This window comes from Emys orbicularis, chromosome 24 (genome assembly GCF_028017835.1).
Source record: "Emys orbicularis isolate rEmyOrb1 chromosome 24, rEmyOrb1.hap1, whole genome shotgun sequence".
Lineage (NCBI taxonomy): Eukaryota > Metazoa > Chordata > Testudines > Emydidae > Emys > Emys orbicularis.
Window position 1 is genome coordinate 7,045,625 of NC_088706.1, and position 15,214 is coordinate 7,060,838.

General features: G+C 53.5%; 1 protein-coding gene across 1 annotated transcript in view; it reads right to left on the minus strand.

The window, feature by feature from the left end:
• Window positions 1-14,007: 14,007 nt before the first annotated feature.
• LOC135894126 (tyrosine-protein kinase ZAP-70) overlaps window positions 14,008-15,214 on the minus strand; it is a 45,965-nt gene continuing 44,758 nt past the window's right edge. The window contains exon 13 of the mRNA XM_065422174.1: window positions 14,008-14,140. Coding sequence (XP_065278246.1) covers window positions 14,008-14,140 — 133 coding nt within the window. The remainder of the gene's footprint in view (window positions 14,141-15,214) is intronic.

Consider the following 15,214-nt stretch of genomic DNA (forward strand, 5'->3'; position numbering starts at 1 on the left):
CCCCGAGGGGGGTCCCGACCCCCAGTTTGAGAACCCCTTTTCTAAAGACACCTTCCAGCTAAAGGGAAAGGGAACAAGGGATGTTGTTGAAATGAAAGCCTTATTTCATCCTTTACATTTCAAATGCTTTACCTATTTTTTCCCTTCTTTTCTGTATCTTTAATAAAAGGTTAAAAGCATTTTAATGGTGTTTGCCATGGAGGCTGAAGCCCCTGAATACCAAACCTTACTGTCTAATGTTGAACAGTGATTTTGGGCCCCTTTAGTCCATCTAAATCAATACAATCGATACAGTCCCTTTCCCTGTCGTCTCTCATGTTTGCAACTCCTCCCAATTTGGTATCATTTGTGAATTTCATTAGTGTGCTGTCTACTTCCCCTTCCCGATCAGCAGTGAAGACGTTAAATAAGGCTGGTCCGAATAGTGAGTCCCTGGAGCACCTCATTAGATGTCTCTCCTCTGTTTCATATGTTGCTTTTCACCATTTCTCTTTGGAGACAGGATAATGTCCTAGATGCTCTGCTCTGGTGTTTCCTATCTTGCTATGTTTGCGAGTTTTTAGCTAGTTTTGAGTCCACATCACAGTTTTGCCGTCCTTGTTTCTATTAACGTTGGGTGAGATATAGAATCGTAGGACTGGAAGGGACCTCGAGAGGTCATCTAGTCCAGTCCCCTGCACTCATGGCAGGACTATTTATCAAATGTGTTATTTAACTCCAAATAGTAGATAATGTTTTCACCCCTCAGCTCCTATTATACTTGCTGCATTCCCCTCTTCCATTGATTTTATGAAGCTACCCCAGCAAGCATTCAGGTTTGTTTGAAATGGTTATCTTCTTTTTGACTAATTGCAGTTTTCTCCATGGTGTGGGTTTTTTAATCTCATACAGTTGAATTTCTACCAGCTAAATAGCATATTATAATAGCCAGAGAAAATCGATACGGTTTGGCACACCCTTATGTATCATCACAAATACCATTCTACCTCGATATAACGCTGTCCTCGGGAGCCAAAAAATCTTACCGCATTATAGGTGAAACCGCGTTATATCGAACTTGTTTTGATCCACCACCACCCCCCGCTCCCATAGCGCTGCTTTACCGCGTTATATCCAAATTCGTGTTATATCGGGTCGCGTTATATCGAGGTAGAGGTGTATAGTCAAATGTTGATTCCTTTGGGAAGTTAAGCCTTGTAGATGCACAAAAATTGTACTGCTTTCACTATACCGGTATAGTACCAGTACCTGTAAAGGAAGGGGCATAAGCTAGTCCACTCTGAGATCCTTTATACCAAAATAGCTACATCATCTCCTCTGTAGTAGGGAGTCAAAAGCCAAAGGGGGAAATTAGAGTGTTAATTTTGAAGCAAATACGTTTCCTAGAAAGCGGAGGCCCAGATACGATTGACAGATGCACACGCACACCGTGCACGTATCGTATCTCATGTTCATTTTTAGGGCCAGGTCATAAAAAGTCCTTCGGGACTGACCCTCGTTTGTGACAGTCCCCTAAAGGAATCCCTCCCCTCTATCCAGAGCAGGGGGGTGTTCATATCGTAGGGACGAGTGACCGGAGGCCTGATTCTCCATCACCCTCCTCCTGGTGCTGTCACTTACACGAGTGCAAAGGAGGAGCCGCGTGCTACTACTCCGCCGCGGTAGGGCTTTGCGCCCACCTTGCCCTGGTGTCCGTGGCGACGGCAGCTTGTTGGGAATGTTCTGAGTTTTCCGTCAGGAAATGTGGCCTGAGGGAATTGAAAGGTGAACTGTCAGGTTGGAGGGAGGTCACCAGTGGGGTTCCTCAAGGTTCGGTCTTGGGTCCGATTTTATTTAATCTATTTATTACTGACCTCGGAACCGAATGTAGGACTGGGCTGATAAAGTTTGCGGATGACTCAAAGTTGGGAGGTATTGCCAATTCGGAGAAGGATCGGGATATTCTGCAGGGAGACTTGGATGACCTTGTAAATTGGAGTAATAATAATAGGATGAGATTTAATAGTGAGAAGTGTAAGGTGATGCATTTAGGGATGACTAACAAGAATTTTAGTTATAAGCTGGGGACGCATAGGTTGGAAGTGACGGAGGAGGAGAAGGACCTCGGAGTCCTGGTTGATCGCAGGATGACTATGAGTCGGCAATGTGACGTGGCTGTGAAAAAAGCTAATGCGATCTTGGGATGCATTAGGCGAGGTATTTCTAGTAGGGACAAGGAGGTGCTGCTTCCGTTATACAAGGCGCTGGTGAGACCTCATTTGGAGTACTGTGTGCAGTTCTGGTCTCCTATGTTTAAAAAGGATGAACTCAAACTGGAACGGGTACAGAGAAGGGCCACTAGGATGATCCGAGGAATGGAAAACCTTTCCTATGAAAGGAGACTCGAGGAGCTCGGTTTGTTTAGCCTAACCAAAAGAAGGCTGAGGGGAGTTATGATTGCTCTCTTTAAATATATCAGAGGGATAAATACCAGGGAGGGAGAGGAATTATTTCAGCTCAGTACTAATGTGGACACGAGAACAAATGGATATAAACTGGCCGTGGGGAAGTTTAGGCTTGAAATTAGACGAAGGTTTCTAACCGTCAGAGGGGTGAAATTTTGGAACAGCCTTCCGAGGGAAACAGTGGGGGCAAAAGACCTCCCTGGCTTCAAGATTAGGCTAGATAAGTTCATGGAGGGAATGGTTTGATGGGATAACGTGATTTTAGTCAATTAGGCAATAACGTGCCATCGCTGGTAAAATGAGGGTCCGGCTGGAGATTCTTGCCTGTATGCTCGGGGTTCTACTGATCGCCATATTTGGGGTCGGGAAGGAATTTTCCTCCAGGGTAGATTGGCAGAGGCCCTGGAGGTTTTTCGCCTTCCTCCGCAGCATGGGGCAGGGGTCGCAAGCTGGAGGATTCTCTGCGACTTGAAGTCTTTAAATCACGATCTGGAGACTTCAACAGCTGAGTTAAGGGAAAGTGGGTGGGTCAGCTTTTGTGGCCTGCATCATGCGGGAGGTCAGACTAGATGACCATAATGGTCCCTTCTGACCTTAAAGTCTATGAGTCTATGAGTCTGTGAGAAATGTTCTGCTGTGGGCGTGTGTCAGTTGCAGCAAAACGTTTGATGGAAACCTGCCCATCCGCCTGCCCCCGTCCTTGACTCTTGGGCAGCCCCCCGGTGGGTCATCAGGGTTCCCCAGCTCCGTGGCCTCCCAGGCCTCCTCTGATCCAGCCTCCCAGGCTGTCCAGTTCTCAGGGGCCAAGAAGAAAGCCAGGAGGGGAGTTAAGCAGCCTGTCTTCGCACCCAGGCAATACAGTTCCCCAGCTAGCCAGGTCCCTGGGGCTGTCCATCTCTCCAGCTACCTTCCAGAGGGGCAGCAGGGTTCTGGCTTTTTTTTTTTTAAACATTCCATTTCTCTTCTCCCAAAACGTAATGGTTTGAAATCGACCCTCCCGCCGACTGATTCAGAATGAAAATGTGAAATTCTTCGCAGGAGGGAAACTCCGGTTCCCGCCCCGCTCTGCCGGTGCCACAGGGCAGCGGAGAATCAAGCTCTGAAAAGACCAGCGAGGTTGCCCACTCCCTGCCGGTTGAAGGCCGCTCCCTGCAACCCGTTTCCTAACGCCAAGTCTAGTTTTAAACGGTTCGAGCACGGATGCTCCCGTCCCTTCCCCCAGGCTCACACATCTCCCCATTCCAAAACTAGGCCGGGAACTCAGCCGAAACGTCCTGTTGTAGTTTCTTGCTGGTCCACATTTTGCCGTTTGCCAGTAATGTTTGTTACCCCAAGCACCCCCCCCACCCCCAGCCTATTCGTCTCCCTCCTTCGTGCATCTACGCTTTAAATACTTACAGACAACTATCGCCTCCCTCTGTCAGAGCCCCTAGTCACATGACAAGCGACATACGGACAGTCTGGACCGTAAAGCTAGCAGTGTTGCATGTGCACTGGAAGAAGACAAACACTGGGACAATAGCACGTTGCCTTTCCCTAGCGACTCATGTCCGACGACCTCAAAGCATGTTACCAACAGGAAGGCAGCCTGGTAACCCCCCTGGCTAGCTGGCTACCGACTGCGAGGGAGCTACGTGTTATTATGCCCCTTTCCCAAATGGAGAACTGGAGTTGAAGTGACTTGCTCAAGGTTATGCAACGAGTCAGTGGCCGAGTGGGGACGAGAACCCAGGAGTCATTCCCCAGAGGCAGAACGAATGACACCACCACCTAGCTCTTAGCTAGCACTTTTCTTCCATAGATCTCAAAGCCCTTTACAAAGGTGGGTCAGCATCATTAACCCCATTTTGCACATGGGGAAACTGAGGCACAGAGAGGGGGGAAAGTGACTTGGTCACTTTCCTTTAATACCTAGCTCTTATGTAGCAGAAATAGCCATAGGTCCATAGGTCTATGACCATTTACACCAGCTAAGGATCTGCCCTCAGGTCTTTATTTCTGTCTGTCGACACATCTTCCCAAACGCTCCAAACAGGGAGCCGGATCCTGCATTCTTTGCCTTCCCGAGGCCTGCCTCTGAGCCACTTGGGATGCCTGCATGCCAGTTGGAACTGCTGGTGTTCATCACCTGTGCGAATCAGGACCCCCGTGCGCCCACTGAATGCATGCTTGGGGAGAGCAGCGAATGCAGGACCCAAAGTGAAATAGCCACACTCCAAGGGAGCGTTTCTCCAACACCATCGGCAAATAAATTAACGGCACAGCCACATTTGGTGGGTTTTTTTAAAACACAATTCAAAGAAAAATCCTAAAAGCTGTAACAAGGGAGGATGAAATGGATTGTTTTCTTTACCTGCAATGCCAGGATGAGTCTCGGTTGAGCAGGTGAAAGGGGTTTTTCAACCCCTTGGTGTAAAGTTGAAATGAACCACTATGTGTGTTTAAAAAAAAATCGCCCCCCTGCCAGCCCACATAGGGAAAAAGGGGCCACAGCCAATGAGAAAGGATGTTTGGGAAACAAGTGCTGCCTCTGTGGTTTGCACTGCCGCTATATTTCATGTCGCTGTGTCCCTGTTAACACGACACTCATATTAATAACAGGGGGCGAGAAGAAATTTCCTGCCCTTCTACCTAAAAGTCAACCCCCCCTCCCCCACCAAACGGTGGGCTCTTGGTTCACAAAAAAAGCTAAACACCCCCAAGCACGCATCTTAAACAACCCCACCCCCTTCCTTGACCAATCACCTGAGTTCTGAGTCTTTAAGGTGCGTATTTATTGGTGCAGAGAATATATTTGGGGATATTGTTATTATTTGTAATACGGCAATGCCTAGGAGCACATTGTGCTAGGGGCTGTACGAACAGGAAGAGATGGTCCCTGCCCCAAAGCGCTGACACTCTAAATAGACAATGCAGACACGGGGTGGGAGGGGAAATGCAGGGTGCGGGGCATTGATTTGCCCACGGTCACACAGCTGGTCAGTGAAGATTTGGGGACCTGATTCCCAGTCTAGTGCCCAAGCCTATGCTGCTTCCACATGTATCTATAGGTATCTATGGATCAGTGAAGCCCTACAGGGGAGACATGGGGGTATTCAATGTAAATCCATTAGTCGTTAAGTAAACAATGAATTGTTTTTCTCTTTGAGGATTAATACAATTCTAGCAAATATTTCCCTCCCAGTAACAGAATTCTGTTTGCCCGTGTGGAACTGGTTGTAATAGCAAGGTGCTAGACCAAATCCAACTCCTTATGAGCAACCTAGGCCACTGGCTTTCCCAAGGCCCTACAGCCTGGCCTTTCTCCTCTAGCCATGGCGGAAGGGCTCACCTCCAACCAGGCGCGCAGTCAGAATCCCCAAATGCTATGATTGCTTTTGGGCTGGAAATGCTCACTGATGCAAAACAGCCCAGCCGCTCAAATCCTCAGCCTCTTAGCCCCATGCTAGGTGCGTCTAGACTCTGGAGAAAGAACACACCGCAGGGGTGACGGCCCTGGGGGTTTTATTCTCTCTGAGACCCTGTGCTTCACCATATCTGGGACGGGGCGAATTAAGATGTGTCTTGAGTAGAACATAGGTATGTTTGTCCTTTCGGAAGCCCCACATTAGGGATACTAGGGGACTCTGACAACCTTCCTGAGAATTTCCTTAGAAGCAACCTGTGAGTAATACCGATATCAGCTCAGCAGCTGGGGGAGAAGTGAGTGTCGCTGAGTTTCGTTCTGCAGAAGCAGCTGCAGGCTTTATTGTACAAGCTGCAGATAGCCCAGGGAATCGGCAGACCTAACTGGAGTGTAAACCCCTTGGGGGGAACACGCAGGGGAGGGGGGGACTTTTAGTTTAATCCCTGCCCCTTTAAGGCCCAAACAGATGGGTTTAGTCATGAGGGAAGGAAAACAACCCCCTTCCCAGAGCCCCCTTGCTCTTTACAGGCCAGTCCCAGCACATGCTCCCAGAGGAAACACGAGCCATTCGGAGCTCGTTTTCCATAGAAAGATAATCTAGGGCTGTGGTTCTCAAACTTTTGTACTGGTGACCCCTGTCACACAGCAAACCTATGAGTGCCCCCCCCCTTATAAATTAAAAACATTTTTTAATATTTAACACTCTTATAAATGCTGGAGGCAAAGCGGGGTTTGGGGCAGAGGCTGACAGCTTGCAACCCCCCACGGAATCACCTTGCGACCCCCTGAGGAGTCATGACCCCCAGTTTGAGAATCCCTGATATAGGGCCAGGTCTGCACATTGAGGCCCCAGCGGGAGGGGCCGAGGTTGGAAAGCAAGACCGCCCCACAGTCATCCCGCGGCTGCGCCTGTCCCATGGGGCTGGGCCCAGCTCTTCGCTCCAGGCTCTGCTATCTGCCATAGGGTCATACCGCCCCTCTGTCACGATGGAGGGGTGGCCAGGCCAAATTTGAGTGAGTGGCGTTGTGACCTGGTGCATGGGGTCCCAGCACCCTCAGCAGCCGGGCCCAAACCTGAGGGGCGCTGTGACCCCGTGAACCAGAGCTTAACACCACTCACTCCAATTTTAACAGGTTCGGGGGCCCTCTCAAGCAGGGGGCTGGGGACAAACTTCCCTCCACCCAGGGCGGCCCTGCTTAGAGCAATGTGTTAAACTGACAGGAGCTGAGCCCGGGAGGCCACAGACTTCAGACAGCATGTGGAGAGTAAAAGCTGTGCTGAAACCACCACGGCTCACCCTGAGTGCTGGCTGCTGGAGACAAAAATAGCCACCAGTCCAGGACAGACAGGAGGTGTGAACCTGTCTGTCTTGCTCTGTAACTGCACCTCCTCTCATGCGGTATCAGATTAATGGTACGATGCAATCTACATGTGCCAGTGGACTGAGCAGGGAGGGCTCCTGGGTTCTATTCCTGCCTCTGCCACTGATGTTGGGCAGGTCACTGCCTCGTGCCGTGCCTTGGTTTCCCCATCTGTAGCGTGATACTCACTGTTGTAAACTGCTTTGGAATCTAGCAGTGCTTTGTGAATGCAAAGTGTTATAAGAGTTCACAGGGATTTTCACGCAGTTGAAGAGGTTCTGGGTTCCAAATCCTCGCAGAGCCCCTGGGGCTCCCTTTTCAACCTCCACTGAGCCACTCACCCCGCTTGTGCCGAGGCCAACCCTGTAAGCACAACAAAATGGACCTTACTGCAAGGCAGATGCTGCTGCAGCTTGTCAGGGAAACCCACGACACAGACTCAACGGGACTTACCTTTTGGATGCTTCCATAAAGGAGGCGGTTCAGGAACCAACTTCAAAGCAGCGTTGAAACCTAAATTCTCTGGCCAAGGGGGCTCACCCCCCCGGGTGCACTGCTAGCCTGGGAGCGGGTCACATGGAATGCCAGAAGAGGTCGATGCTGCTAAGTTTCATTTCACCCTGATGGGTTTAGCACCGACACCTTCCTATCACGCAGAGGCTTGCCATACGGATCTGCAAACCACTTGTGAACACATCCGGGCCAGCCCGGCTCACCCTGCCAGCGTGCAGATTGCTACTCAAGAAGCAAAGCCACAGTGATGTACAAAAACAAAATGCACTCTCCTGACCCCTTGAAATCTCAGCTGCCCTGGAGGATCACTCACACTCTGGACCTGGGAAGAAATAATAGGTATCCCATTGCTTCAGTGATAGGAAGAAAGCTGCACCTTAGGGCTTAAATACTCAATGCTCATGCTGTGGTGATGGGTGCTATAAAGTAGCCTGGATATCTAGATAGATAGATATAATGGTTTCCTGTTTCAGTGAGTTCCACAGATCAACTCTCTGCTATGTGAAGGGATGTGTTTCCTTTTCTGTCTTCTAAATTTACTTCCCCTTCAATGCCCTTGAGTTACTCGTGTTCCCATGGCAAGCCCATTGGGGACAGGAGAGATGGCTGGTTATAAAAGGAGGAACCCCGGCACCTAGAACTGTACATAATTCTCTCTAAGCCAGTTGGTGAAGGATGGGTATCTAGCAGGCCGTGGTCCTTCTCCTTCTATGTGCTGGAGGCTGGGGGTAAAGTTCCCCAGCTTTCTCATTCAGCTTCTCTGAACTATGGGGAAGAGACGTTATCTAGTGGTCAAAGCACAAGACTGGACAATGGCAGACCCGGGTGCTCTTCCCAGCCCTGCCACTGGGTGGTGCTGATGGCCTGGGATATACAGGAGGTCAGACTGGCTGGTCCCTTCTGGCCTTACACTTTATGACTGTCTGTGTCTCTGTGCCTCAGTTTCTCCATATGTAAATGGAGACAAAAATAATACTGACCTACCTCAGTGAGCGGGGTGTGAGGTTCGAAGAGCCCTGGTGTGGTAAGATGGATGGTGCTAGAGGACAAAGCACTGTGTGACTATATATCTCCCGGGACAGTCCTAGCAAGATGGGTTGGGAGGAGAGGGTTTGTGCTAAACACACCTGATCTAGTAGATCAGCCAGTACTTTGGCTGCACTAATGTCTCCAAGTTCCTGACCCCAACAGGGACAGAGACATGGGGGGTTCCAACAGGCCTCCTCTACCCACAACAACAGCTTCTGCTTCGGCGTGACTCCAGCCAGAGCGGGTGGAGGTGACAAATGACACACCAGCCTGGAGACTGCCTCATTCCTAACTCACAAGGGAGGCCCCATGACATCATCCCCCCAGTGTCGCGTTTCCCCCTTCCCCCAAAGCGACTGCTGACATTTCTGTGAAGCCCCCGGCCGGCTTTTCAGAAAGGCCCTGCCTTCTGTCACCTTGGCCACGCCCTTTGCTTGGGGTTCCCGGGGAACCCCACCTGCACGTGGATCCCCACCCCACTGAGCCCCACTCTCCCAGCATCTAGGGCCCCCCACTGATCCCCCCACACCCAGACACCCCACCGCTGAGCCCCGACCACCTTCACCTGGACCCCTGCAGAGTCCCATTACCATTGCACCCAGAAACCCCCAACAAGCCCCTGTGCATCCAGATCCCCCCACACCCGGATCCCCCACTGAGCCACCCGCACCCAGATTGCCCCACACAGAACCCTCTCAACCCACACCTGGACCCCCCACACTGAGCCCCTCCACACTTGGATCCTGCCTTGCTGAGCCTGCCTGCCCACACCTAGCACGGAGGGGCAGGGCCTGGGGTGTTTCTGGGGCAGGCCTGGTCCTTGCGCTGTGTCAGGGTTGGGTGCAGTCTCACCACGAAGTCCGTATCCCAGAGGGGGAGCTGCACAGTGATCTCCCACCTCTGTGCAGCCAGTGGCCTGTGCTCCCCACTGCCATGCTGGGGCCTCCACATTTATTTGACAAATAAAATTTGCAGCATTTTAAAATATTGTGCGCAGAATTTTTAAGTTTTTGGCGCAGAATGCCAGGGAGAGGAATTATTTCAGCTCAGTACTAATGTGGACACGAGAACAAATGGATATAAACTGGCCGTGGGGAAGTTTAGGCTTGAAATTAGACGAAGGTTTCTAACCGGCAGAGGGGTGAAATTTTGGAACAGCCTTCTGAGGGAAATGGTGGGGGCAAAAGACCTCCCTGGCTTCAAGATTAGGCTAGATAAGTTCATGGAGGGAATGGTTTGATGGGATAACGTGATTTTAGTCAATTAGGCAATAACGTGCCATCGCTGGTAAAATGAGGGTCCGGCTGGAGATTCTTGCCTGTATGCTCAGGGTTCTACTGATCGCCATATTTGGGGTCGGGAAGGAATTTTCCTCCAGGGTAGATTGGCAGAGGCCCTGGAGGTTTTTCGCCTTCCTCCGCAGCATGGGGCAGGGGTCACAAGCTGGAGGATTCTCTGCAACCTGAAGTCTTTAAATCACGATCTGGAGACTTCAACAGCTGAGTTAAGGGAAAGTGGGTGGGTCAGCTTTTGTGGCCTGCATCATGCGGGAGGTCAGACTAGATGACCATAATGGTCCCTTCTGACCTTAAAGTCTATGAGTCTATGAGTCTATTCCTGCACTCGGAGGCAGAAGGAGCTAAGCTGCCTAAGCACCTGGCGTCACTCCAGCCCCTGTAAATCTCCTGAGGCTGCTTCTGAGTCAGGCGAGGGGGCTGCTCATTACACGTTCAGTTCAATCCACTGACCCCTGCCCAGGTAACCGTATAGGGCATGCTGGGAGGGAGAGCCAGAGCTAGGGCAGGCTCCGTTCCAGGGATTGTGTGGCCTTCCCGTCAGACCCCAGCCCACCCAGACAACAGCTCTGCCCTGCCCTGGGCTTTAGCTGCCGCTTTCACCTCTTGGACAGAGCACCCTGGCTGGGCTACGGCTGGGCCGGGCCAGGAGATGGTGAGAGATAAGCTTCCCATCTCCCTGCCTGGTACAGCTCTGAGCTTCTGCTTCCTCTACTCCCCATGTCCACCCTGCGCACACCGCAGTCTCTTGGCTGTCTCTTGACAAGGAAGGACAAGGCTGTTGACCCTGCTGCAAGATTGGGGACACACACACTCACCCCCCAGTGGCATCCCTGACTGCACGGGTCTCATGTGGGCAGGACTGGGAGTAGATTGTTCTCTGCAGAGTCCATGAGAAACCGAGGCAGTGATAATTCAGTCATAAATACTTGGCCCTTAACACCCCCACACACACCTGAAGATCTCAAAGCGCCTGGTACTGGTGAGGCGATATCACTGCCCGCATTTGACAGATGGGGAAACCGAGGCCCAGACCGGTCAAGTGACTCCCTGAGTCAGGGACAGAGCTGGGGAGAGGCCCCAGGTCCCTACCGCCTCAGGTCTGTGCTCTAACCACCCTTCCCCTCTCGTGTCTCCTGTCTGCCTGCCTTCCCCACCATTGCGTTCTCTCCTCCCCCGCAGGGGAAGCGGCCACGGTACCTGTGAGGTTACTGACAGAGTTTCAGCCATTTCCTGTCCTGTCCTGGAGAGGGGTTGGTGGGATGCTTGTGGTTAGTGCAGCATTTCTCACGTAGACTGGCCTCTCCAACTGGGAGGCTTTAACTGCGTCTGCTGCCTGGGGCGGCTCAGACAGATGCCGGGGGAGGCAAGGCCATTTATTTTTTCCTGTTTCATTGTTTTCATGTCAGACTCAAAGGCTTAACTGCTCCTCACGGCGGGCCCCACCAATGCTGGCCTTCCGCCTCCATACGTCCTGAAGCGGCGAGTGATTTGGGGCAGCCAAGCTGAGACGCGAATGTTGCCTGATTTTTCACAAGGTGCTGACTGAATGGCCACCCTCTGGCACCACAAACCACTACCCCTTTCTGGAAACGCAGGCCTTTGGGCTCCATCAGGCCCTGCGGAGCCGCCCTGCCCGTCTCCGACGCCGCAGCCTGTGCTGCCACCCGCGAGGGAGATTCAGCGCCTTGATTTAACCCAGCCCCAGGGCAGGCTGGGCTGCTGCTCAGGGGTAGCAGGGAGAGTGTGCGGGGAGGCGACTGGGGAAGCCTGCCTTAGCGTAGGGCGGTTTTTTTTTATTTTTTAAAAACCAATTGTTTCAAGCGAGCTCTTTCTCCAGCTCCATTTCCAACGCTCCCCGCCCCCAGGCCCTGCAATGGATTGCGCCTGAAAGTTCCTTCTTGCTCCACTGAACAGCTGACCCTCCTCCGAGTCCCCCGTCTCCCCCACGGCTGGCCCTCTGCCCAATGGCGCCACGCACAGGGGCGGCTCTAGCTTTTTTGCCACCCCAAGCACGGCAGGCAGGCTGCCTTCGGCGGCATGCCTGCGGGAGGTCCCCGGTCCCGCGGATTCGGCGGCATGCCCGCGGGAGGTCCGCCGGTCCCGCGGTTTCGGCGTACCCACCACCGAATTGCCGCTGAATCCGTGGGACCAGCAGACCTCCCGCAGGCGCGCCGCCGAAGGCTGCCTGACTGCCGCCCTCGCAGGGAGCGGCAGGCTGCCCCCCACGGCTTGCCGCCCCAGGCACGCACTTGGAGCGCTGGTGCCTGGAGCCGCCGCTGGCCACGCGACTCCGCTATGGCTGGTGGATGGTACAAAAGCACTGGGCAGCCCCCCCAGCCGAAACTGCTGGCTCTGATGTGGTGCCCTTGATGGGTGTGATTAGAGCCAGAGGCTAGCTAGCTCCAGAACCGGAGCAGTGAAGTCATGGCAGGTGGGGTGACCAGATGTCCTGATTTTATAGGGCCAGTCCCAGTATTCGGGTCTTTGTCTTATACAGGCTCCTGTTACACCACCACCTCCCATCCCGATTTTTCACACTCTCTGGTCACCCTAATGGCTGCAGATGCTTCAGTACAGGCTGTCCTGGGACCCTGGGGGTTAGCTCGCGCTGAAGTGCACCCTGCTGCAGTTGCAGGACCTGAGCTCGCTACATTACCGCAAGCTCAGGGGATGTCTACTCAAACGACAATCTCACCCTGTGATTCCAGTACAGACATACCCACAGTAACCCTAACACTAAATAATCAGTCGGCCTTTGATGGTGAGGGATTGTCAAAGGAGGTGCGAAGACATGGGGCTGAAATGACACAGAGGAAACCAGCCACCCCGCTAGAAGCCCATTTTATTATGACGAGCAGACTAGAGCTCCCTGAACTTTAAACTTCGCCAGGCCTCCTTGAGGTCTGAATGAGTCAGCAAGACTCTCGAGCTCTGTGATGCTACTGAGGGCTGGCCCGACGCCTCGCGCGTGACAGGCTGCTGGAAGGATCCGAAGGCAAGGCCAGTAGCAAGGTGGGAGCAGCTGCCAACGTTTGCAGGAGTTGAATAGTCTGAGATGGGTCCCAGGGTAAAAACGAGCCGAGTTTATTTATAGGGTCAGCGGATCTCCAAGCTCAGAAAGAGCAACACTGGTCATGGTGGGGAGTGTCCAGGGCAGGGGGCCGGAGGTGAGCACGGGGAGCTAAGGGTTTAGCTGGTGGGAAAAGGTTTCACAGGCCTGGCCACAGATGCTCTGGCCAGCCCTGGTGGAGGTGCTCGCCCTGCAGAGGCAGTGGCAGGCACGGGGGAGTGGGCTCCCGGACAGTTCCCGCCCCTCCCACTGAAAGGGAGCATTTCCCCGGCGCCCAACACCCAGTGCTGCTAGCAGGTGTGGAAGGAGCAGGTGTGGAAGTGGCCAGCAGCTCATCCCCCACCCTGCCCAGCCAGGCTCCTTTGGGGCATACACCAGCTCATTCTGTGCTCTAGGAGTGCAATATGCCAGCTGCCTCCTGCCCAGCTTTGGTTCCCTGTCCTCTGCCCCCCACCCCTTCACCGGAACGGCCGTAATCAGCCCAATGGCAAATCGGGGGAGTTAGGGGACATGCCGTGTGCTGCTGGAGGCGGGAGCCAAGGTGGGGAACCCCGGCATGAGTGCCGAGAGTCGGGGACGGTGCTTTGGAGGTGTGCAGGAGTGGGCTGCAGTACTGTTCTGCCCAGTCCCCCAGGCGGGACAAGCAAAGGCTGCAAATCACGGCTGAGAGATTGAACTATGGCTGAGTTCCCTTGGGAGCCTCCCCTGCCGCACCAGTCCCGCCAGCACCGTTCTTTCCAAAGGGCTCAGTTCTGTGACTCCCCAAGAAGCACCAGCAGGAGAAACCAAACCCAAACTAGCTGGGGCATCTCCAGCGCCCTTCCCGAAAGACCAAGACTAGAGAGCTCCCGGGCCGAGGACTCCTCTGGGCCCAGAGAAGAAGACTCAGGGGCAAGCTGCTTTCGCATTGTCCTCCTCCTCCGTCTCCTCTGGCCCCTTTTCTGTCTTGGCGGCGATACTGTAGTAATAGGAACGGATGATGGTTTCCACCGCTGCAAACCCTGGGCGATCTTCCCACCTGGAAGAGAAGGGAGGCACTGAAGAAGGATCAGCAAGAAGGACCAGAACGGGTTGACCAAAGCAAACGGGCTAGGATGGGGGGGACAGCCCAGGCGCGCCCCGAGGGTGCACAGTGTCGGTGTCAGGAGTAAGATCCTCAGCTGCACCTGCTCAGTACGCCTGACGCCCTAACAAGCCAGCCAGGCTGCCTCACGGCCTGCCCTGCCTGATTGGCTGGGGAAGCCAGCAGGCCCGTTCTTAAACCTAGCAGCAGCTCGCTGGCTGCTCAACGCCCATGGACTCTGCAAGCCCTGCTCCTGCTCTGCTCCGCCACAGCGCCAGCCCAGACCCTGTCCTGCACCCTGCCTTGTTCCCGTCCTGTTCCAGCCTCGCTCCTGCCTCAGAACCAGCCCTGCTCCTAAGTTCCCTGACGCCTGGTAATCCGGCTCCGACCCTCGGTTCTGCATCAACCCTTGGTGCTGGCATTCGGCTCTGACTGTCTCACCCCTGGACTCTGGCATTCAGACTCCGACCACTAGGCCTGACCCTTGCCCCGACCACTAGGCCTGACTGCCTACGAGTCTGACCCAGTCCGCTGACAGTGGGGCAGAGGGAGCGAGGGATGTGGGAAGATTTCCTGGCACCATGTTTGCACCGGGGCTTGAGAGGAGAGTTCGGCCACCGTGGTCTATTAATCGTTGGCCTCTCTCCTGAGTCTGCAGGTAAGGAAACCAGTTGTGCTAACGGGTCTGGGATGTGGACCCTGCACCGAGCAGGCAGATGCCTGCCACTTCTGACCTGGGCTGGACTCAGCTCAGCGACAGGCTCTGTGTCCCGTGGCAGGAGCCATCCAGCAGCACCCCAAGAAGAACCTAGGAATGGGCCCAAGCTGCAGAAGTTGGCTGAGTGGGAAAGACACTGCTGGACTGTGGGAAGGCACTGACCGCTTTGGCTGTGAGCATTGATTCTGCCACGTTGCCAGGCTACTGGGAAAGGGACTCTCAGGGGTAGGGGTGCCCGCCCTGGGAGTTACCACCCCTGCTGCTTAGCTCCCTGGTAAGAAAGACCAACAAGGCCAGTAACTGAACAGACC